The sequence below is a fragment of the Schistocerca americana genome, chromosome 6, assembly GCF_021461395.2.
Source record: "Schistocerca americana isolate TAMUIC-IGC-003095 chromosome 6, iqSchAmer2.1, whole genome shotgun sequence".
NCBI lineage: Eukaryota > Metazoa > Arthropoda > Insecta > Orthoptera > Acrididae > Schistocerca > Schistocerca americana.
Window position 1 is genome coordinate 378,833,914 of NC_060124.1, and position 24,290 is coordinate 378,858,203.

Here is a 24,290-nt window from a genome sequence, read left to right on the forward strand (position 1 = left end):
GTGTTTCAGCACTTATGTGCTACCTTCAGTGGGTTCTTTTTTGTTTTTTTATCTGTAAAATTGATGTTACTAATTAACATTTAGAGAAACTTTTGATACGTAATATTTACAATTGTGAATGAATAATGGTTGTAAAATATTATACATCATTTGTTCATAGTTCACAGTTGAGATATTTGCAGGCCACCTGACAGCACACAATCACCACCTAATAAACACTGAAACGGACTTACACATCCTTAAAACTAGTAACAGCTTATATCAAAAATTAACTATAGAAGAAAACTATTACATCCAAAAATCAATAGCCCAAGGAAAGAAAGTACTCAATGAATACACATCACTGTGCAATAAAACCCTCTTCGCCACGACAGAAGAACTATAAAAATAATACCCACACGAAAACCACCCAGGGAAAAAAACTTCCTTCTCCCTCCCTCCCTCTTTTTCTATCTCTCTCTTTCTGCCCCAGTCCTGAACCCCCCCCCCCCCACACACACACACACACACACTCAAACAAACCAAACAACACAGATGCGAAATATACCTCAAACTCGCGCGCCTCACCCAGCCAAAGGCGCTACGAAACAAATGAACACCACACAGCCACAATAACACATAATGGCGGCGAAAACTCGGCCTATGTTTTGAAAAATCGGAGAAAGTGCAGTGTCAAGCGACCACAGGCCACGAAATCTGCCTATTCACTTCGCCAACAACATATGAGAGAGTACTACAATATCAGAACCGTAAGTTACACACGAAAGACGTGATATATATTCCTTTCAGATTGTAAATGCATAATAAACAGAAAAATAAAAATTACGTTTTGCTGTTTTGCAGATGAGAAGTTGCAGCTTGTGTAGCAGAATAGCTACCGAAATAAATGTCCAATAGTATCTGTAAGCTATGTAAACTAATGCATACATCCACTATTTTTGCAAATTGGTTACAAACAGAACTTTGATATGATGTTATAAACAACACATAGTGTATCAGGTCGTTAATAAATATCTCAACTGTGATCTATGAACAAATGATGTATAATAATTTACAACAATTATTCATTCACAATTGTAAATATTATCTACCAAAAATTTCGCTAAATGTTATTTTGTAACAACAACAAAAATGGTTCAAATGGCTCTGAGCACTATGGGACTTAACTGCTGTGGTCATCAGTCCCCTAGAACTTAGAACTACTTAAACCTAACTAACCTAAGGACACCACACACATCCATGGCCGAGGCAGGATTCGAACCTGCGACCGTAGCGATCGCGCGGTTCCAGACTGTTGCGCCTAGAACCGCTCGGCCACTTCGGCCGGCAATTTGTAACAACAATTTTACAGTTAAAAAATAAAACAAGAACCCCCTGAAGATAGCACAAAATGTGCTGAAACATGTCTGGGTGAAACAAAACAGACAAAAGGTGTCTTGCATAAGGCGGAATTCCTCTTTCCATGTGTACCAAATTTGTTTGAAATCAGTTTTTACCCATACGCACATGTTAAATATATATCGCATGTATCTTACATATTTCACATAAATTTCTACATATATTGTGCCAAGGTTGGCACTGTGTGCAGACGCTAACAGTACTTCCGTCACATGGACTCGTGATATAACTGGTGAGGAAGGATGTTTCACATGTACAGGGTGATCAAAAAGTCAGTATAAATTTGAAAACTGGATAAATCATGGGATAATGTAGATAGAGAAGTATAAATTTACACACATGCTTGGAATGACATGGGGTTTTATTAGAACCGAAAAAATACAAAAGTTCAAAATAGCCGTAGTCGAGGAATAATGTTGTGAACAGCACTGTAAAGCATGTCCGGAGTTGTGGTGAGGCATTGGCGTCGGATGTTGTCTTTCAGCATCCCTAGAGATGTCGGTCGATCACGATACACTTGCGACTTCAGGTAACCCCAAAGCCAATAATCGCACGGACTGAGGTCTAGGGACCTGGGAGGCCAAGCATGACGAAAGTGGCGTCTGAGCACACGATCATCACCAAACGACGCGCGCAAGATATCTTTCACGCGTCTAGCAATATGGGGTGGAGCGCCATCCTAATAAAACTCCATGTCATTCCAAGCACGTGTGTCAATTTTTACCTTTCTATCTACATTATTCCGTGGTTTATTAAGTTTTCAAATTTATACTGACTTTTTGATCACCCGGTATTTCTACAGGGTATATTGTGCCAAGGTTAGTACTGCACACAGAAGCTGATAGTACTTCCACCTTATGGGCTCGTGATATCGCTGGTGAGGTAGGATGTTGTATGAGAGAGTGGCAAGGAGGAAGGCGGGGTCAGTTACGGAGCGGTGACCGGGAAGTGCTGGCTGTTGATGCCCTGACGTTGGAACTGGTCGGACGGGTCACTGGTCCAGCGGGTCATAAGAAGGACGAGTGTAATGTAGACGATGTGGAACTAGCCGTGCTCTTCCTACGTTCGGTGTTAAAGGTACTGATATTTGTGACATTCTGCGAGGAGCGGTAGTGAGCTATAGCGAGTTCACTGGTGAGCGTTTCGGCTGTGTGAAGTTCTGTTATCGTTGCTTGTTGGAGGCATTACTTGCTAACTGGTTTTGGAAGTCAAGTAATCCTCTGTAGTGCATATGAAGCTGTACGCTGTTATTGTCATAATTAGAAGAAAACTGACCTTTGATAATAACAGTTGTCATTTCTGCTTATTAGTAACAGTGGTGGTAAATTCCTATGGGACCAATATTAGTAATCGTCTGTTCCAGTTTACTGTCAATTAAACATTTGAATTTCAAGTTTCCATGTACTAAAAATCTACACCATGTCGAAGGCAACTAGCGTGACACAGTTCGCAGTTAACCAGGGAAGCAATACCTGGTATACGCATCACTATTTGATAGTTTGGTATAGACCTGTTTGTTTCAGAAGCTACTATGCATCTTAAAGCTCATAAGATCATGTTACCTTTCGATGTTGGAAATTCATCTGTTGCTCAGAAAAGGCCCTAAACTTTGATTAATCTGATTTTTAATCTCTGCATTTTAAGTAATGATGTAAAGATCTATAATTATAAGTTCCTTAGTAAGATGCCATTGCAGATTACTGGGCAATTTTCTGTTTCGAATATAAGGGTAATTGTGTTCTCTGTTGGTACCAATTTCGTTGGTGTAAGTGAATGAACGTTTTGGAGAAGCCGCTTTAAGGAAAGTCATTTCCAGATCGGTGTCATTGTGGTTAGTGATTACAATCTTGAGCTCAGATTCTCACACAACCTTATCTGTTTCAGAAGATTAGTTACACATGTATGATGTCATGTTACGTACGGAATCATAGAGAAATATAATTCTCAATGGTGACTGTACTCTGACATCGAGTCTATGAAACAGCTTGTCTCACTAAGGTATTCCTGGTTGAGATATGTGTGTGGGATATCGTATTTAAAGACATTTATTTATTTATGGCTTAGCCAATGATTTATTGTGCATCTTTTAATAATTTCTCTTAATACAATTCAGAGCTTTTAAGCTGGAAGCCACATTTTTCCTTAGCTGGACTGATACAATGAAACCGATTGTGATACAGAAATTTACGCCGATGTTAAATTTGGTAATTATTGTAATAAATGCTTTGTTTAAGGTGTAACCTAGAGCTCAGTCAGTTCGCTCCACCCATTATCCTAACGGTCCAGTTATACCGCTACAGTATTTCAGCTGTATCTCTAGCGAATTTCGCCCTGTAGTTTCACTTTCATGCAGCTGAATATCAAAGGCGTAGTGTCTCCTGAACTATGAGCTGTAGTTCTGCAGGTACAGCTAGTGGTATACGTGGATACTGTCTGCGAAATGTGTTTGAATGGAGTAGGTGGTAAAGCAGTAATAAATTAAAACGTCACACACGATCAAGCATTGTTCACGCGTCACAATGTTTATGACATTTATCCTGAACTATGTCTCTTACAATGATATTTTTTGGAGGTATATTCAGCAACGTAGGTGTATACTGACAGTGGAGAGAGAGAGAGATCGAAATCGATTTCTGTTTTTTCTCCATTTTGTATATTCTACGATCGCTATACATAAAGTAATTATATGGATTCAAATATGAGTAAAATAAGGTAGGAACTGTCAACGAAATGTGTTGCAAATAGCAAAGAAGTAATAAATTAAAATGTCACCGATGATGAGGCAGTTTTTCACGCATCTCAGTGTTCATGACGGCATATGTCCTGAACTTTGTGTCGTACAATCACATAATTTTGCAGGTACATTCAGTCGTATATGTGAATACTGTCTAACAATGTGTCACAAATATAATTATTACTGAAGAAGCCATAAATTAAAGCATAATGTTTTATGTGGCAGTTTTGCCGAATGAACAATTAAATCTGGTAAAAGATAAACTTTTTTCTTTTCATCATTTTGTGGAGGTCGTCATCGAGAAAGGGTTTGAAATTATGTGTACAGTCTGTTGTAAGTATCTAAGTGCTCTTATTCTCATGTACTAGATGACCAAAGTACACGTATCGCGCGTCTTGGACTACGCTGCTTTTTCACCCCTATCCCCACCGCTTTAATAGGTAGGTGGTTCTTAGCCCACAGCGATACTTTGCAGACGGTAAGTGATGTGTGTACCAAGTACGGTTGGTCCCGTGATTTAGAAAGAGGTGTGGAACATACATACAGTACATATACAAATACACTGAAGAGCCAAAGAAACTGGTACACTTGCTGTAGTGTTGGCAGAAGAGCCAACACTGTTTTTCTAGAGGAGGCCGAAATGCACGCGTTTAATTACGCGCTGACTGGCGTGAGGTCTGGAATGTCTTTAGAATTGCAAATAAAGTACGTAGATGATGTAATACTTAACTTTAATCCACAATTTTAGAACATCTCTCGTTACGGTACATGCTTCATAATATTAATTATCAACTGCTATGGCGCCTTGCTAGGTCGTAGCAAATGACGTAGCTGAAGGCTATGCTAACTATCGTCTCGGCAAATGAGAGCGTATCGGTCAATGTAGCTTCGCTAGCAAAGTCGGCTGTACAACTGGGCGAGTGCTAGTCAGGCTCTCTAGACCTGCCGTGTGGTGGCGCTTGGTCTGCTATCACTGACAGTGGCGACACGCGGGTCCGACGTATACTAATGGACCGCGGCCGATTTAAAGGCTACCACCTAGCAAGTGTGGTGTCTTGCGGTGACACCACACTTCCCTAATATGTGTACGACCCCGCGAGCACGCAGAAGTACCTCAACGCGATGTGGCATGGAATCCACTAATGTCTGGAGGGAATTGACATCATGAGTCCTGCAGGGCTGTCCATAAATCCGTAAGAGCACGAGGGGTGGAGATATCTTCTGAGCAGCACGTTTCAAGGCATCCCAGATATGCTCAATAATGCTCATGTCTGGGGAGTTTGGTGGCCAGTGGAAATGTTTAAACTCGGAAGAGTGTTCCTCGAACCACTCGGTAGCAATTCTGGACGTGTGGGATGCCGCATTGTGCTGCTGGAACTGCCCAAGTCCATCCGAATGCACAATGGTCATGAATGGATGCAGGTGATCAGGCAGGACGCTTATGTGCGTGTCACCTGTCGGAGTCGTATTTAGACGTATCATGGGTCCATATCACTCCATCACTCCAACTGCACCCCTCCCCCCTTCCCCCAATACACACACACAGACAATTACGGAGTTTCCGCCAGTTGCAGGGTCCATGGACTCATGAGGTTGTCTCCATACCCGTGCACGTCCATCCGCTCGATGCAATTTGAAACGAGACTCGTCCGACCAGGTAACATGTTTCCAGTCATCAAGAGCCAATGTCGGTGTTGACGAGTCCAGGCGAGGCAAAAAGCTTTGTCGTGCCGTCATCAAGGGTACACCAGTTGACCTTCCGTTCCGAAAGCCCATATCGATGATGTTTCATTGAATGTTTCGTATGCTGACACTTGTTGATGGCCCAGCATTGAAATACGCAGCAATTTGCGGAAGGCTTGCCCTTCTGTCACGTTGAACGATTTTCTTCAGTCGTCGTTGGTCCGGTTCTTGCAGGATCTTTTTCCTGCCGCACTGATGTCGGAGATTTGATGTTTTACCGCATTTCTGATATTCACGATACACTCGTGAAATGGTCGTATGGGAAAATCCCCACTTCATCGCTACCTCGAGGATACTGTGTCCCATCGCCACGTTCAAACTCACTTAAATCTTGGTAACCTGCCATTGTAGCAGCAGTAATCGATCTAACAGCTGCGTGAGACACTTGTCTTATACAGGCGTTGCCGACCGCAGCGCTGTATGGTGCCTGTTTACATATATCTGTATTTGAGTATGCATGCCTATCCCAGTTTCTTTGGTGCTTCAGTGTATGGGGCGATTGCACGCATCGACAAGCGGTGTTCGGCGAATCATAGCCGACTATGGGGCACATACTTTAGTACATGAACAACAATCACCGAGATAATGAGGCAAGTACATGTTTTTTAAATGGGACGCTATACTTTTCTTCCCTCATTCGAACGCTCTTTAAAAGACGCGTATAGTGATGTAACGCATGTTGCTATTGTGATTCAAACTTCGCTTAAAAGACGCTGGGAAATATTGTACGATTGAAGGTCGAGGCGGTCGGAAGCGGCTGCAGATGTAAACACGCCTCGCGCGACCCGCGGGCCGAGTTGCCGTACTCTATGCGGCATTCACGGCCTACTCTACGTAGGTAAATACTCATCCGCTCTCTTTTAAGCAAAGTTTGAATCACAATAGCAAAATGCGTTGCATCACTATACGTGTCTTTTCCAGAGTTTTCGAATGATGGTAAAAAAAGTATACCGTCTCATTTAAAAACATGTACTTGCCTCACTATTTCGGACAATATAAACGTTGTGATTATTGTGCATGTACCAACGTATGCGCCCCATGGTCTGCTATGATTCGCCGAAAACCGCATACCGATATGTGCCATCACTCCCGGAATAAAGGGGGTGTTACGTTTTACGCGACTCACCCTGTATATGGACATCATTTTTTATAATATGTGTAGATAGGGATTTCTAATTACTTATCTTTTGTCTCTCATGGTACTGAGAATTGCTGGAGGGAACCACATTAAATTTTCTGTGAGGTTTGTTGAACATCATTAAATTTTATAATTTTCATGGTAATATATAAAAGAAAAGGTTACAAACTTGTCTCTCCTCGATTTACTGATTGCTCAACACTATTTTGAAGGTAAATTAGTATTACGTCAGGAATAGCGTGCGGCATCGCAGTCGGCCACGAACAGAAGGTCGGGACCTTGAATTAGTGCCTTGGTAATCAAGCGTCTTTCCCGCTCTCTCGCTCTGTGTCTCTCTCTTTTTGTGGGCCACGCGCGAGACCTGCCTTTAGGTGCGTTAAGTAAGAGCGGGGTACCGACCTGGGCGCACGTGGAGCTGTCGAGGCCGGTGGTTGGCTCATCGAGGAACATGACGAGCGGGTTGCAGATGAGCTCCAGCGCGATGGACATCCGCTTCTTCTGGCCGCCCGACAGCCGCCCCGCCAGCGTCTTGCGCGCCTCCCACAGGCCCAGGGTGCGCAGCGTCTCCTCCACCTGCACAACGCCCAGCCGTACAAACACTTGCGCACAGCTTATGTATACACCCACACACCAGGTAACATAAATGTCCCGGGTACTCATTAATATAGGGAGTCCCAGGACGAATGGACATTTCAGGGATATGACAGGAACGTTGATAATTCGAAGCGACAAATTCTACTAAATATGGGCAGCAAAGGACTTGGAAGAGAAGTTGAACGGAATGGACAGTGTCTTGAAAGGAGGATATAAGATGAACATCAACAAAAGCAAAACGAGGATAATGGAATGTAGTCGAATTAAGTCGGGTGATGCTGAGGGAATTAGATTAGGAGATGAGACACTTAAAGTAGTAAAGGAGTTTCGCTATTTGGGGAGCAAAATAACTGATGATGGTCGAAGCAGAGAGGATATAAAATGTAGATTGGCAATGGCAAGGAAAGCGTTTCTGAAGAAGAGAAATTTGTTAACATCGAGCATAGATTTAAGTGTCAGGAAGTCGTTTCTGAAAGTATTTGTATGGAGTGTAGCCATGTATGGAAGTGAAACATGGACGATAAATAGTTTGGACAAGAAGAGAATAGAAGCTTTCGAAATGTGGTGCTACAGAAGAATGTTGAAGATTAGGTGGGTAGATCACATAACTAATGAGGAGGTATTGAATAGGATTGGGGAGAAGAGAAGTTTGTGGCACAACTTGATTAGAAGAAGGGATCGGTTGGTAGGACATGTTCTGAGGGATCACAAATTTAGCATTGGAGCGCAGCGTGGAGGGTAAAAATCGTAGAGGGAGACCAAGAGATGAATACACTACGCAGATTCAGAAGGATGTAGGTTGCAGTAGGTACTGGGAGATGAAGGAGCTTGCACAGGATAGAGTAGCATGGAGAGCTGCATCAAACCAGTCTCAGGACTGAAGACCACAACAACAACATGGGCTATAAAATGCATTCCATTAGAACTATGAACACTTTATCTTCGATACTGTGAAACAAATGTATTCTACTGTAAGCTCTTTGCTTTCTATATTTGGAAAGGTGGTAGCATGGACCAGAGCCAACGGTCTTGCCGCAGTGGCAACACCAGTCCCCGTCAGATCACCGACGTCAAGCGCTGTCGGGCTTTACTATCATTCGCATGCGTGTCCGTCCGCGTTTTCCGAGCGTTGTTAGGAAGTGGGGTTCACTCAGCCCTTGTGAGGCCAGTTGAGGAGCTCCTTGACTGAGAAGTAGCGGCTCTAGCCACGAAAGCTGGCAACGGATGGGAGAGCAATGTGCTAACGTCCTTCTACATATCCGCGTATATACTTAGCTGACAAAAGTCATGAGATAGCGGTATGCACATATCCAGGTGACGGTAGTATCGTGTGCACAAGCTATAAAAGGACAGTGCATTGGCGGAACTGTCATTTGCTCTCAGGTGATTCATGTGTAAAGGTTTCCGACGTGGTTATGGCCGCACGACGGGAAGTAACAGACTTTGAACGCGGATTGGTCGATGGAACTGGGTGCAGGGGATATTCTGTTTCGGAAAAATTTTTGCGAATGCAGTATTCCGCGATTTACAGTGTCGAGACTGTGCCGAGACTACCACATTTCACGCATTACCTCTCACCACCGACAACGCAGTGGCCGACGGCCTTCACTTAACGACCGAGAGCAGCGGCGTCTGCGTAGAGTTGTCAGTGCAGATAAACAAGTAACACTACATGAAATAACCGCAAAAACGAATGTGGGACGTATGACAAACGTATTCATTAGGATAGTGCGGCGAAATTTAGCGTAATGGGCTGTGTCAGCAGACGACCGACGCGAGTAGCTTTTGCGAACAGCACGACATCGCCAGCAGATCCTCTTCTGGCATTGTGACCACATCGGTTGGACCCTAGACGGTTGGAAAACCGTGGCCTCGTCAGATGAATCCCGGTTTCAGACGGTAAGTGTTGATGGTAGGGTTCGAGCGTGGCACGGATCCCATGAAGCCATGGACCCAAATTGTCAACAGAGCACTGTTTACGCTGGTGGTGGGACCATAATGATGTGGGCATCACATGGAATGGACTGGGTTCTCTGGTCCAACTGAACCGATCTTTGACTGGAAATGGTTCGGCTACTTGGAGACCATTTGCAGCCATTCATGGACTTCATGTTCCTAAACCATTATGGATGACAATGTACCATGTCACCAGGTCACAGCTGTTCGCAAATGGTTTGAAGAATATTCTAGACGATTCTAGCGACTAAACTGACCACCCATATCACCTGACACGAATCCCGTAGAACATCAATGGGACACAGTCAAGAAGTAAGTTCTTGCACAAAATTCTGCACTGGTAGCACTGTCGCAATTATGGGAGGCTATAGAGGCACCATGGCTCAAAATTTCCGCAGGCCACTTCCAACCACTTGTTGAGTCCATGGTACGTCGAACTGCTGCACTGCACCGGGAAAAAAATAGGCCCAACACGATATTGCGAGGTATCTCATGACTTTGCGCACCTCAGTGTAGTGAGGATGACACGGTGGTCGGCCGTTAACGGTAGGGCCTTCCGAAGCCTGTTAGGACGGAGTTCTCATTTCTATTGAGTCTGGGCCAAAACAACAACAAAAAAGTCCAGTAAACGTGGGCTCTATAACGCGTACCTTAAGGGCTATGAGCACTTGTTTACTAGAAGTGATGTATTTCACATTAGCGAAGTTGAACGAGGGCACACAGCTGTTAAGGTATGCACTTTAGATGCGATGTTTACTGGGCATTTTTTTCTTGCTATGGTCCTTACTAGCACCTCTCAAAAAATGGAAATCAAACACTTTGCCATAGTACAGATTTCTTTCATAGTATCGAAAATGAAGAAGTGAGGTATATATTTTAGACACACGTTTGCTACACTTTCTTGCTTCGAATGATCGTTCATGTCACATCCCTGGATATTGACCATTTCTTCTGGGACACCCTATATACAGTTACAACACTTTCCATTAAAATTGCAACACCACGAAGAATACGAAATAACACAAGTATCATAACATTGATTCACATACACAACTAAAACCCAGTAGCGACTGTATCGAATATTTATTTCCACTGTAGCAGTTTCGGCCTGAAGCCCATTATCAAGTGACATACTGCAAAAGATTGCGCTTGAGCACAGGTCAAACTTTAAAAATGCTTTGACGTGTACACGTAACATCATCGTATCTGAGCCTCTTAACTGTAAAAATACAGCAACATTAAACGAGTGCGAGACTACATACTTCACGAGTACAGTTAAAAGGACCAGATACGAAGATGACATTTGCACATTTCATAGGATTTTTAAAGTTCGACATGTGCTCAAGTACCATATTTTGCTGTAAGCTATTTGATAATGGCCTTAATGCCAAAGTTGGAACAGTGAAAATAAATAATTTCTGTAGTCTATGACGAATATGATGTCTTTTAAAAAGTTCTACATGACTGTGTACCACAACCACAACCTGATATATTTAAACACAGTATGTTCATGAATTACTTTTGAATTTCATGCTTTATGTTAGGAGATTGTTGACTATCTTTCTACGAGAGTACAAAACTCCATTCAGACCTCTACACAAGGGGACAAGATCTACAAGAGAATTACCTTTTATGTCTTGTCATTGTACAATCAGCAACACAAACCACCAAGTAGTAAATGTATAGGTAAATGTGTGTAAAAATTCTAAGATCCTTAAAAATATTCGTGTAATAAACATGTTTATTTACTTTATACAATATTCTCATCTGTTCTGTTCACTGAATAAACACGTTGCTTGGCTGTACTATCGCATAAAACACAACAAAGACTGAAACAACGCAAATTAAGCAACATTTTTGTTTTTGTATCAGCGCAACAACATATGTTTCTAAGGACAGAACATGCTATATTAAAACCTTGAAGCCTTTGTGGAGATAGTTTTTGGTTCTAATATTATATTCAATCTTTGCACAATTTTTGGAAAAAAGTAAGGTATCGTTAACCAAAAGTACGTTAATGAATACACGTATTCAGGAACAGTTCTCATAATATTAAGTTCTTTGACGATGTCTACACTTTTCTATTCAGAAAAATACTATTCCTGTTAGCTGAGTTTAAATAAATATGATTCAGTAACTCATTAATGACTGGAAATATGCTGACTACATTAGTTTCTCATTTGTACATTGTAATATTCGAGCATACTGGGAACGTACCTATGATACAGCGCTTCATTTATTCTAGGGTGTGAATTATCCAGTTCAGGATGTGATGTATCTGCAGTGTAAAACACTTAATAATTTCTAATTCTTGTAGTTTGTTGTTTGAACATATTGTTTTTATAGCCTGTCGAGTATTATCAGAAATAGTGAATTGTAAGCAGTGAATCGTTGCAAAATTTAACGGTAATTCACTTGCCTTGAACAATCTGCTAATGTTTTCGAACATTTTGTAATCTGCCTTTTCAGTAATAGGACTTCGCTACTTTTTATTGCATTGTCTGTTTTATAATGTGCCATGTAAACCTGCACCTACCAATTGGACTAGGTGCTTAAAACATTTCATTTGCCACGCACATTTTCTTACGTGTCTTCAATGCAATAAATGGTCACTGTCCGAAGACCGAGTATTACGGTAAATCAAATAATAACAGCCTCTTACGAAGAAGGTTTCAGTTTTAAGAAATAGGAATTTTAATTAATTTTAAGAAGAATTTAGTTAAGGAAGGTACGTGTACAGGTGAAGGAAGGTCATAGACGGAGGCGTTATCTAGCGAGCGTGAGAACGGACTGCAGGGGTGGATGGATGTCAAAAAATAAAAAAAGAGAAATGCTTACCGCCACAGCTTCGGCTGCTCTTTGTCATAAAAGTCTAGAGACAACATTTGGTACTAAAGTGATACGACGGAGGTTCGAGTCCTCCCTCGGGCATGCGTGTGTGTGTTTGTCCTTAGGATAATTTAGGTTAAGTAGTGTGTGAGCTTAGGGACTGATGACCTTAGCAGCTAAGTCCCATAAGATTTCACACACATTTGAACATTTGATACGACGGTAGATGCATAAATAAAATGTTCACTGCTGAGCAGCATTTTCCAGAACTTTCTATAAACCAAATGAATATAATGGAGGCTTCGTCACTACACAATACTCGGAATAGCGCTAAATGGAAATATGTAGTGTGATCATGTTTTGCAACTGTTCTGTAAAGAAAACAAGGTAGAATCGTAGTGTGTTGAGAACGTGAACATTACAATTGTTGCACTGAACTGAGACATGGAATTGGCGGTGGACTATTCAGAGGAAACACATAAGCATTTAGCAGAATTGATTCAGAAAAAGCAACCTAAATCTGTTTGCCAAGATAAAGATTTGAAACGCAAACCTTCCGAATGCGAATCTCGTACCTTAACTGAATAAAACATAGCTTCCAATTCCAGAACGATAGCAATCCTACTGCATTATTGATTCGAACAGAATGTCGTTGCACTTGGCCTTGGTGTCGTTTAGCGATGTGATCGAGTGGCAGTATCTTACGGTATGGAGAAGGCACGACCATAACATTCTATATCATTTGATCGTAGCCATTCCATCCCACGATACGTATTAGAGTCCACATCTCCATGCGTTAACGCACCGGTTTTCTCACGGCCTACAGTGTCTTGGGTCAGCAGTGATTGCGTCCATTAGAGGTATTCAACTCCTCCAGGGTCAACAACGCAGCCCTCAGCTGACTGGAATTATAACTGCTCACGTACGAGACCAAGCGCAGCGGTTCAATGCTGCACAAAAGTATCACTATACGATACACCAACGAAAAAGAAAAAAAGTTTAGACGATTCACGGAAAGAGGGCGCCATCGAGTTTTCCCTGTTAGGATAAATGACGATATGATGACAGGAAGGTCCTTAAGCAACGAAGTTAAAATAAATCAGCAAAATTATAAAATTGCACTGTGCCACATGTGAAGTAATAGGGTACGAAGTTTAAGGCAGTTTCAGAAACCGACGATGAACGGTCGAAGCATGGACTAAGGTATACAAGTGACTTGCATCATGTGCATTGACGGATTCGTTTACAAACACTGTATCACATCATTAAAGTTTCTGATGGTAACCGAAGGCGGACAGTTTCTCAGTTCGAATATCGAAATGTGCCATCACCAGTAATATCCCCCCCCCCCTACCCCCCCTTCCCCACCAAGACCCCGATTGTTTAATAAATCGTACTTCCACATATATAACACCCGTATCACGCATGATAATGTTTATGCCACGTCCTGAGCAATGTGTCATATGATGATATAATGTTGCAGGTACGTTTAGTGGTATGTATGTTGCGTATATAAATGGAAATAGAAAAGAAGTACGAAATTAAAACAGCGTCCCTGGTGCTGAATTTTTATTGCATACACAGCGAAAATGTAAATGATAATTTTTTTTCCTTTCATTGTTTCGTGGGAGGTGTTAGCAAGATAATGCTTCTAAAAGATTTGAAATTATCAGTAAAGTATGTTGGTCATTCTCAAACAATCGATGAATATAGTCAGTGTAATTTTCGTGCCGTGAGTTACGAGCCTCAAAATACATACAATGTGCAAATCAGCTGAAGGATTACTTTTTTGAAACCTAGTAATTGTTTCCCAGTGCGACCCATAAGTTTGAAATTTGGCTCGAAGGTGCGAAGAAACCTCTGCTGTAATGGTGAAAAAGTGTGAAACCTTGCGATGTCGCTCTCGGGCTCATCGACGCTTCGAACAGTAAGGCGTCGACACATGCGAGAAAAAAGGCCAGATCTCAGAAGTTCAAGTAGGGTGTTAGGTGAGGTAATGATGTTACTTTCGCACCAAATTTTCCCCACCATTCTGCCCAACGTCACGATGGGCGTGTCACTCAATGTGAAGCTCGCCACACACCCACTTACCCGCATTTCACCTCTGCTTTTGACGCTCCTGTCATGGAGGTTAGAACGGTGAAGTCCAGCGTTGAAATCGCATGTTTTTCTTATGGGTGGCCGAGGGAAACATTTGAAATACACCGCCGAATCGAAAAGAAAAGGCCGCAGGAGGTGGCATAAAGGCCGTCAATGGAACCTCCGCTTCTTGAGCGTATTTCATTTACACACATTTTGCGGTCGAATACGACCCTCTGCAATGTGATGTGCAACGGAGCGACGTTATTAACAATCTTTGAGACTGCTGGCACGATTCAACACTTCTCTAAGAACATCGTGGGGTTGCAACACCATCGAGTAATCTGACCACTTTGGAGTGTATCGCGGACACAATATTTGTTCTAGCGTGCAAGGTGGAACCACTAGAGACCGTTCAAACCCATTACACGAAATCTGAACGTGATCCGAAGCAGCGAAGGGTGTTTATGTTCCTTTAGCTCTCCTCTTTCGCGCTCTTATGTGACATGACCACGTCGTGGGTAGTCTAACATTGACACGTGCTTGAATAAAACGGCAAATGGTCTTTCTAAAACCTCCCAGTTCGGCAACACCCTCGGTGTCACTCACGCACCTTTGTTGAGCGTGTACCTGTAAAGAGATTATGTCTCTTCTATCTCAAAAAATGGCTCTGAGGTCATCAGTTCCCTAGAACTTAGAACTACTTAAACCTAATTAACCTAAGGACATCACACACATCCATGCCCGAGGCAGGATGTGAACCTATTACCGTAGCGGTCGTGCGGTTCCAGACTGAAGCGCCTAGAACCGCTCGGTCACATCGGCCGGCCGTCTCTTCGATCTCTACGCACTTTCGGGCAGGCAGCTGTCTGTCTGTTATCAGAATTATGGCCCAAATTTATGCGCTGATATCTTACTTCTTTTTCCTTCCTAAAGTAAGAGGTCTAGTAAATGTGTTGCCTTATTCGAGAAAATTTCTGTTTGGTGTAATGAATGGCAACTTGCTCTATCTGTAGAAAAATGTAATTAATGCACATCAGCAGGAAATGTAATTCTGTAAAATCAAATATCTGGGCATAGCGTTGTAAAGCGTTATGAAACAAAACGAGTTCGTAAGAAAGGTCGTAGGGAAAGCGACTAGTCGACTTCGTTTCATTGGGAGAATTTTATGAGATTGTAGCTCATCCCTAAAAGGGGAGCCGCGTACAGAGCACGAGTGCGACATATTCTTGAGTACTGATCGAGTTTTTCGGATCCCCAAAAGGTCGCATTAAAGAAAAACGTCGAAGTAGATCAGAGACATGCTGCTAAATTTGTTACCAGTGTGTTCGATCAACATTCGAGTATGACAGATGATTCGTAGGCTCAAATATGAATCCCTATAGAACAGACGACGTTGTTTTCACGAAACACTATGGAGACGAGAAAATTTAGAGAACCGGCATTTACAGATGGCGGCAGAACGATTCTGCTGCTGTCAACGTATATATTGCGTAAGGACAGCGAAGAGAAAATAAGGGAAACTATGTGTTCTACAGAAGCGTATAGATAGTCGTTTTTCCTTCGCTTCATTTGCAAGTGGAACAGGAAACGAAATGTCAAGTAACTGTAAACGTACCTCCATCATGCATTGTGTAGTGGCATGCGGAGTATGTATGTAGATGAATATTTGTCATGTTGTCGTGGTTCCCCAAAAATTTCTCCTGCATCTGTCAGTGAATCAGATTTCGTGCCAAGCAGCAGTATCCATATGGAGTCTGAAGTAATAACAGTTCCTCGTGGTTCCGCAGACGGAGCATGGAGGGAGTACGAGGTTAGGCCGGAGGTGATATAAGCCAAGCACGACGTCACTATATTAAAACCAACATCTCGATCGATTTGCAGACGACTTATGGGACACTGTACAATTCATTTCTTTATTCCTGTGGTGAAATGTTGTTCAGCGATTGGTTGCAACGGAATATGTCTTAAAAGAAGTAATATTTCGTTCTACAGGTAAAGTTGTTTAAAAGCATTACACACTTTTCGAAAGTAAGTTAGTGAATTTTGAGGCTCGGTTAAGATGAGATGTCGTTACCAACCAGATACAAACAGTCCTCTACTTGAGAGTGTTTACTGTGTCTAAATATTAGTATTTGAATGATAAGGGTCATTATATATGTATATTGACCCTCAGATCCAAAACTCAATAAATGATGAAGATTTTGAGAAGATAGCAGGATACTATCCAACTCACAGAAGCGTTTTCTCTGTAATTACCAATTTTTAATACGTTATGCTTCTTATCTTGATATTTTTTCTGTGTGTGTAATGCATTAAGAAAAAGACACAGAACATTAACCACTGTATTGTGTAAAAACCGGACGCTATGGGTAGAACTGATGTTATTTCTTGTGAAAGCACTATAAAACATTCCACTTATATTATTCAGAAAACTAAATGCTATCTGCCAAACTAATGTATTTTATTTTTAGTTTAGTGGAAGCAGTGAACTATGTGAAATTTCGGAAAAATTGTGTTAACTGTACTACTACATGTGTAATACCAAAACAAATAGTGTACCTGTTAAAATCGTTGCTGGATTCCAGCTGTAAATTACAGAGGTTATAACTCATCAGCTTTGATGCCGTAGGAATAACGTAACTATAGCAACGTAATCTAGGACAGAAAGAAGGTCAGCATCGATCGTAATATGATCTATATTTTATTGCAGAGCATGTTATAAATATTTTACTGTTTTTCAATTTCACTTGGTAGCCACGAAACATTTCAAAATTTCTTTACGTACTGTCTACGTACATTTGTACTCGTGATTATATTAGATTATAAAATAAAATAAAGAACGGACAATTACAATTCTTACACCAGCTTGCTACTCCCGTTTTAATATTGTATAGAAAACTTTTAATGCAGCGTAATGTACTTCACTATAATGAATGCTATATTTGTCGCAATGCTTATTTTAGTTTTAATGTCTCATAGCTTTTATGTCTCTTTATGTCTATTTATTATATTTTACTATAATTATTTTGAATTCTTGTTATTCTTAGGGTGTACAAAAAATTAAAAAATCTTAACCCAATTTTGAATATCTGGATAATGGAAATAGAGGACGTTGGACGTCAAATATGGCGTAAATCTAGGTTAGCTGTACGGGTTTGTAAAGAGCGGCTACTGTTTGATTGATGCTAATTTATGTAGCAATATGTGTTGTCATACCTATTCTGAGTCTACATGACTACCTATAACGGCATCTAATTGTGCAACAGGTATTTTGTACAAATGTCTTATGGTTCTTGGTTAGTTTGCATTTTCCGTGTGTAGTTCCTGTGTTATTTTTGTATTTATAGCACTGACGACAGGAGCAGCGCTAGCTGACACCTAGGTCTGCAATAAAACACAGATGACATTACGACCGATGCTGAGCTTCTTTCTGTGCTGAAATTGTAACTGTCAGCTCCTCTTTACATATTAATTAATGAGAGACACTCAACTTTTTTCACTTCGACAGGTGACTTAGATGTTGGTTTCGAAACTTAGCGCGGGAGCGATAGAGGCAATGCTTTGCTTGTATGTACCAGTGCGCTAAGGCCGCAGTTATCAAACCTTTTTTTCTTTGGAACAGAGCAAAGTATGTTTCAAACTTTCGCGACACCCCTAAATATGAATTTTTTTCTTAGATGCAACTAAGAAAACTCAAAGTACATACAGTACATTTTAAACTCTTTTTACCTGATCGCTTTCTTGCCTGTTTGTTCCGTACAAATTTTGCAATCGAATTTAAACTTCTCGGTGAGCTAGAGCCTCACAACTTTCAACAAACTCAGGACTGGATGATAATGCAATACTAGCAAACTTTCTTGTCTGGTGTGTGGCGGAGGCTACTTCATGTACTACTGCAATTTCCCCTTTTCCTGTACCACTTGCGAATGTTTCTTGATAACAACGATTGGTAACAAGTTCCCGTGTGCTATCGATTCTCTCTTATTTCTTTCTTCAAGATCTTTGCGTGAGTTAATCGCAGAAGGAAGCAACGTACTGACTGACTCAGGTAACGAGAACCTGAAACAAGCCTGAAATTCACCATATGTCCTGTTGTAATCTAAGCAAAATGTTTCAGATCGATTGAAAAATTTGACACACATGGAACTGAAAAGTGGAAAGTAATTATTAAAGTAATTTTGTAAAGTGTAACACGTTTTTAAAATGGACTAAAAGCTGTGAAATAATTTCTCCTAGCCCAATACAGAATCCTAACTCCAGACAGATAATCGAGAAAATCTGTGCTTGTGAATTTGTAGTTGCTTTGAAAATAGTTGTAGAATTTAATACGAAAAACGTTGGCACATACAATAATGAAACATACAACATTCCACATAACACCTCCACACTATGTTTTTCCCTTCTTTTTTCCTTTTCTATAAATATTTACCCCCAAGCTATGCATAGCACAATACTAACAACTCTTCCTCTTCCTGAGCACAACATCTCACACATTATAGAGGTATGCTGACTCAGTTTCTCAGGATTGCAAATGGAAAGTTGCTGTACTGAAAATGCCACAGAGATCAACAGTGTGTGTGTGTGTTTGAGTGCATAGTGTGTGAAGTGACTGATAGTTAGATATGAGTGAACAGTGTGACATTACATTATTTAATAAGTTTTTTTTTTAAAGTATTGTATAACAGTAGTAAATCTAATGATTGTCTCTAACTGGAAGTCTGTAAATGTATGTGTATACGAATTAGCTTATTTCAAATTTGTCTTAACTTATAAATACTTTGACATGTCCTATATCCTTATAGTAAGAGATCTACGGATGAATAAAGCTACTACTACTACTACCATTACTAATACTAAAACGTAAATTGTGCATTAATAGTTCATCTCCTTACTATCATGTATGCATGCGGCCTACCTTTCTCGTTTTAAAATCTACAAGTATTTTCATAATTTAAGAAGTCACAAATTTTCAGGACTATATATATGTGGTTAGGAATCTGTATGGGGATAGGACAAAGTATTTTATGGTTTTTAGTTCATTTTGAAAATGTGTTATATTAAAAAGCATCTTATTTAATTTTTTTAAATTATGGTACGACTATGAGACACGTTTTACAATTTATTACTCCAACAAACGATTTGTCGATAAATTTTTTATGTTCTTAATATTTTATCTGCGGAACGTTAGAAGACATGAAAAGTCTAATGATACACCGTCCATGTATTCGCTACACAACAATGTGTCGCGGACTCGGCAGTTAAGAAACGCTGGTCTAAGGTACAATGTGTGCCCCCTTCGTCGGAGTGCAGCGCGTACATACACGCACTTACAGCCGTTCGCCTATTATCTGTTGCTAAGCACAGTATCTCAGACCCGATACTGCTGCCCGGCGGCGAATACCAATCACTGTCGGATAAAGGATTTTCGGTGTCTTGTAGTGTTCATTCCGCAATGTCTGACTGCTGGTACTGGGGCGCGGTACTCACGATCTGCGCCTTCTCGCTGAGGTCGGTGTCCTCGCCCAGCTTGAGGTCCGCGGCGACGAGCATGTTCTCGTGCACGGTGAGCAGCTCCTGCAGCCGGTCGTCCTGCGTGATGTAGCAGGACAGCCTGCGGAACTCGTCCAGCTGTCGCTCCACGCCGTTCACCAGCACCGAGCCCGTCACGCCAGTCAGTCTGCAACACGACGAGCGGGAGTCGAAACCGGGTCCCCATCATGCGAGCATGTCACGAGGGCCAAAGAGAAAAAGATGGGATAAAACTGGCCAGCATGAGTCAAACTCACGCACCGAGAGTTCCGTACAAAATCAATTATTTATACACTCCTGGAAATGGAAAAAAGAACACATTGACACCGGTGTGTCAGACACACCATACTTGCTCCGGACACTGCGAGAGGGCTGTACAAGCAATGATCACACGCACGGCACAGCGGACACACCAGGAACCGCGGTGTTGGCCGTCGAAAGGCGCTAGCTGCGCAGCATTTGTGCACCGCCGCCGTCAGTGACATCCAGTTTGCCGTGGCATACGGAGCTCCATCGCAGTCTTTAACACTGGTAGTATGCCGCGACAGCGTGGACGTGAACCGTATGTGCAGTTGACGGACTTTGAGCGACGGCGTATAGTGGGCATGCGGGAGGCCGGGTGGACGTACCGCCGAATTGCTCAACACGTTGGGCGTGAGGTCTCCACAGTACATCGATGTTGTCGCCAGTGGTCGGCGGAAGGTGCACGTGCCCGTCGACCTGGGACCGGACCGCAGCGACGCACGGATGCACGCCAAGACCGTAGGATCCTACGCAGTGCCGTAGGGGACCGCACCGCCACTTCCCAGCAAATTAGGGACACTGTTGCTCCTGGGGTATCGGCGAGGACCATTCGCAACCGTCTCCATGAAGCTGGGCTACGGTCCCGCACACCGTTAGGCCGTCTTCCGCTCACGCCCCAACATCGTGCAGCCCGCCTCCAGTGGTGTCGCGACAGGCGTGAATGGAGGGACGAATGGAGACGTGTCGTCTTCAGCGATGAGAGTCGCTTCTGCCTTGGTGCCAATGATGGTCGTACGCGTGTTTGGCGCCGTGCAGGTGAGCGCCACAATCAGGACTGCATACGACCGAGGCACACAGGGCCAACACCCGGCATCATGGTATGGGGAGCGATCTCCTACACTGGCCGTACACCACTGGTGATCGTCGAGGGGACACTGAATAGTGCACGGTACATCCAAACCGTCATCGAACCCATCGTTCTACCATTCCTAGACCGGCAAGGGAACTTGCTGTTCCAACAGGACAATGCACGTCCGCATGTATCCCGTGCCACCCAACGTGCTCTAGAAGGTGTAAGTCAACTACCCTGGCCAGCAAGATCTCCGGATCTGTCCCCCATTGAGCATGTTTGGGACTGGATGAAGCGTCGTCTCACGCGGTCTGCACGTCCAGCACAAACGCTGGTCCATCTGAGGCGCCAGGTGGAAATGGCATGGCAAGCCGTTCCATAGTACTACATCCAGCATCTCTACGATCGTCTCCATGGGAGAATAGCTGCCTGCATTGCTGCGAAAGGTGGATATACACAGTACTAGTTCCGACATTGTGCATGCTCTGTTGCCTGTGTCTATGTGCCTGTGGTTCTGTCAGTGTGATCATGTGATGTATCTGACCCCAGGAATGTGTCAATAAAGTTTCCCCTTCCTGGGACAATGAATACATGGTGTTCTTATTTCAATTTCCAGGAGTGTATATTCTTGTCGTGACTTAGCACGACAGCCAAGTCACAACGAGAGGAAGCCGAAAGGCACGCGTTAAGCTCACGCAGATTGGCGTGGGGTGTGGAAAAGTTAAAAGGAAATCAGAACTTAGAAAATGGACGCAGTTGCTGTAATACTTAACTTTAATCCACATTTGTAGAACATCGCTCTTGATGATACATGCTTCACAATATTAATTATGAAAGCTATGGCGCCTTGCTAGGTCGTAGGCAATGACTTAGCTGAAGGCTATGCTAACTATCGTCTCGGCAAATGAGAGCGTATCGTTCAGTGTAGCTTCGCTAGCAAAGTCGGCTGTGCAACTGGGGCGAGTGCCAGGACGTCCCTCTAGACCTGCCGTGTGGTGGCGCTCGGTCTGCTATCACTGACAGTGGCGACACGCGGGTCCGGCGTATACTAATGGACCGCGGCCGATTTAAAGGCTACCACCTAGCAAGTGTGGTGTCTGGCGGTGACACCACAATTCTGATAAGCTAAAACATTACGACCACTGCCCATCGCGACGTTGGATACCGCCTGGTAGCGTTACGGGCACGTGACGCGACAACAGAAGTACACTTCTGGCCATTAAAATTGCTACACCAAGAAGAGATGCAGATGATAAACGGGTTTTATTGGACGGATATATTATACTAGAACTGACATTTGATTACATTTTCACGCAATTTGGGTGCATAGATCCTGAGAAATCAGTACCCAGAACAACCATCACTGGCCGTAATAACGGCCTTGATACGCCTGGGAATTGAGTCAGCGCGGGATTAGCCGAGCGGTCTAGGGGGCTGCAGTCATAGACTGGGCGGCTGGTAAAAGCGAAGGTTCGAGTCCTCCCTCGGGCATGGGTGTGTGTGTTTGTCCTTAGGATAATTTAGGTTAAGTAGTGTGTGAGCTTAGGGACTGATGACCTTAGCAGTTAAGTCCCATAAGATTTTACACACATTTGAATAATTGAATTGAGTCAAACAGAGCTCGGTTGGCGTGTACAAGTACAGCTGCCCATGCAGCTTCAACACGATACCACAGTTCATCAAGAGTAGTGACTGGCGTATTGTGACGAGCCAGTTGCTCGGCCACCATTGACAAGATGTTTTCAGTTGGTGAGAGATCTGGAGAATGTGCTGGCCAGGGCAGCAGTCGATCATTTTCTGTATCCAGAAAGGCCCTTACAGGACCTGCAACATGCGGTCGTGCATTATCCTGCTGAAATGTAGGATTTCGTAGGAATCGAATGACACGTAGAGCCACGGGTCGTAACACATCTGAAATCTAACGTCCATTGTTCAAAGTGCCGCCAATGCGAACAAGAGGTGACCGAGACGTGTAACCAGTGGCACCTCATACCATCAAGCCGGGTGATATGCCAGTATGGCGATGACGATTACACGCATCCAATGTGCATTCACCGCGATGTCGCCAAACACGGATGCGACCATCATGATGCTGTAAACAGAACCTGGATTCATCCGAAAAAATGACGTTTTGCCATTCGTGCACCCAGGTTAGTCGTTGAGTACACCATCGCAGGCGCTCCTGTCTGTGATGTAGCGTTAAGGGTAACCGCTGCCGTGGTCTCCGAGCTGATAGTCCATGCTGCTGCGAACGTCGTCGAACTGTTCGTGCAGATGTTTGTTGTCTTGCAAACGTCCCCATCTGTTGACTCACGGATCAAGACGTGTCTGCATGATCCGTTACAGCCTTCCGGATAAGATGCCTGTCATATCGACTGCTAGTGATACGAGGTCGTTGGGATCCAGCACGGCGTTCCGTATTACCCTCCTGAACCCACCGATTCCATATTCTCCTAGCAGTCATTGGATATCGACCATCGAGCAGCAATGTCGTCATACGATAAACCGCAATCGCGATAGGCTACAATTCGACCTTTATCAAAGTCGGAAACGTGATGGTACGCATTTCTCCTCCTTACACGAGGCATCACAACAACGTTTCACCAGGCAACGCCGGTCAACTGCTGTTTGTGTATGAGAAATCGGTTGGAAACTTTCCTCATGTCAGCACGTTGTAGGCGTCGCGACCGGCGCTAACCTTGTGTGAATGCTCTGCAGAGCGTGTCATTTGCAAATCACAGCATCCTCTTCCTGTCGGTTAAATTTCGCGCCTGTAGCACGTCATCTTCGTGGTGTAGCAATTTTAATGGCCTTTAGTGTATGTAAGTGAAGCAGACACGGAGAGGGGATCCCCCTAGCGAAGATGTGAGCTGCAAATGGAAAAATCTAATTATATAACCGACTTTGAGGAGGAGCAGAGCCTGTGAACGAGTACTTCGAAAACGGGAAGCTGGTCGAATGTTCACATGTTACTGTGGTGAGCACATACGAAAAGTGGTAGAATGACAGTGAAACTACCACTAGGCGCTAAATTGTTGCACCGCTCTTCGCAGAACGTTGGAGGCTTGTGTGCTCTGTAAAGTAGGATAGATGGTGATCTGTTTCATCTCCGCCGAAAGAACACAATGCTGGTGCACGTGCAAGTGTTTCGGACCACATCGTTGAACATGGAGCTCTACAGCACAGCACGATAC

General features: G+C 43.0%; 1 protein-coding gene across 1 annotated transcript in view; it reads right to left on the bottom strand.

Moving 5' to 3' along the window:
- LOC124619251 (ATP-binding cassette subfamily G member 4) overlaps positions 1-24,290 on the bottom strand; it is a 195,148-nt gene that overhangs the window by 46,808 nt on the left and 124,050 nt on the right. Inside the window, exons 3-4 of the mRNA XM_047145510.1 lie at positions 19,962-20,151; positions 7,413-7,586 (exon numbers count right to left, since the gene is read on the bottom strand). Of these exons, the coding sequence (XP_047001466.1) occupies positions 7,413-7,586; positions 19,962-20,151 (364 nt within the window). The remainder of the gene's footprint in view (positions 1-7,412; positions 7,587-19,961; positions 20,152-24,290) is intronic.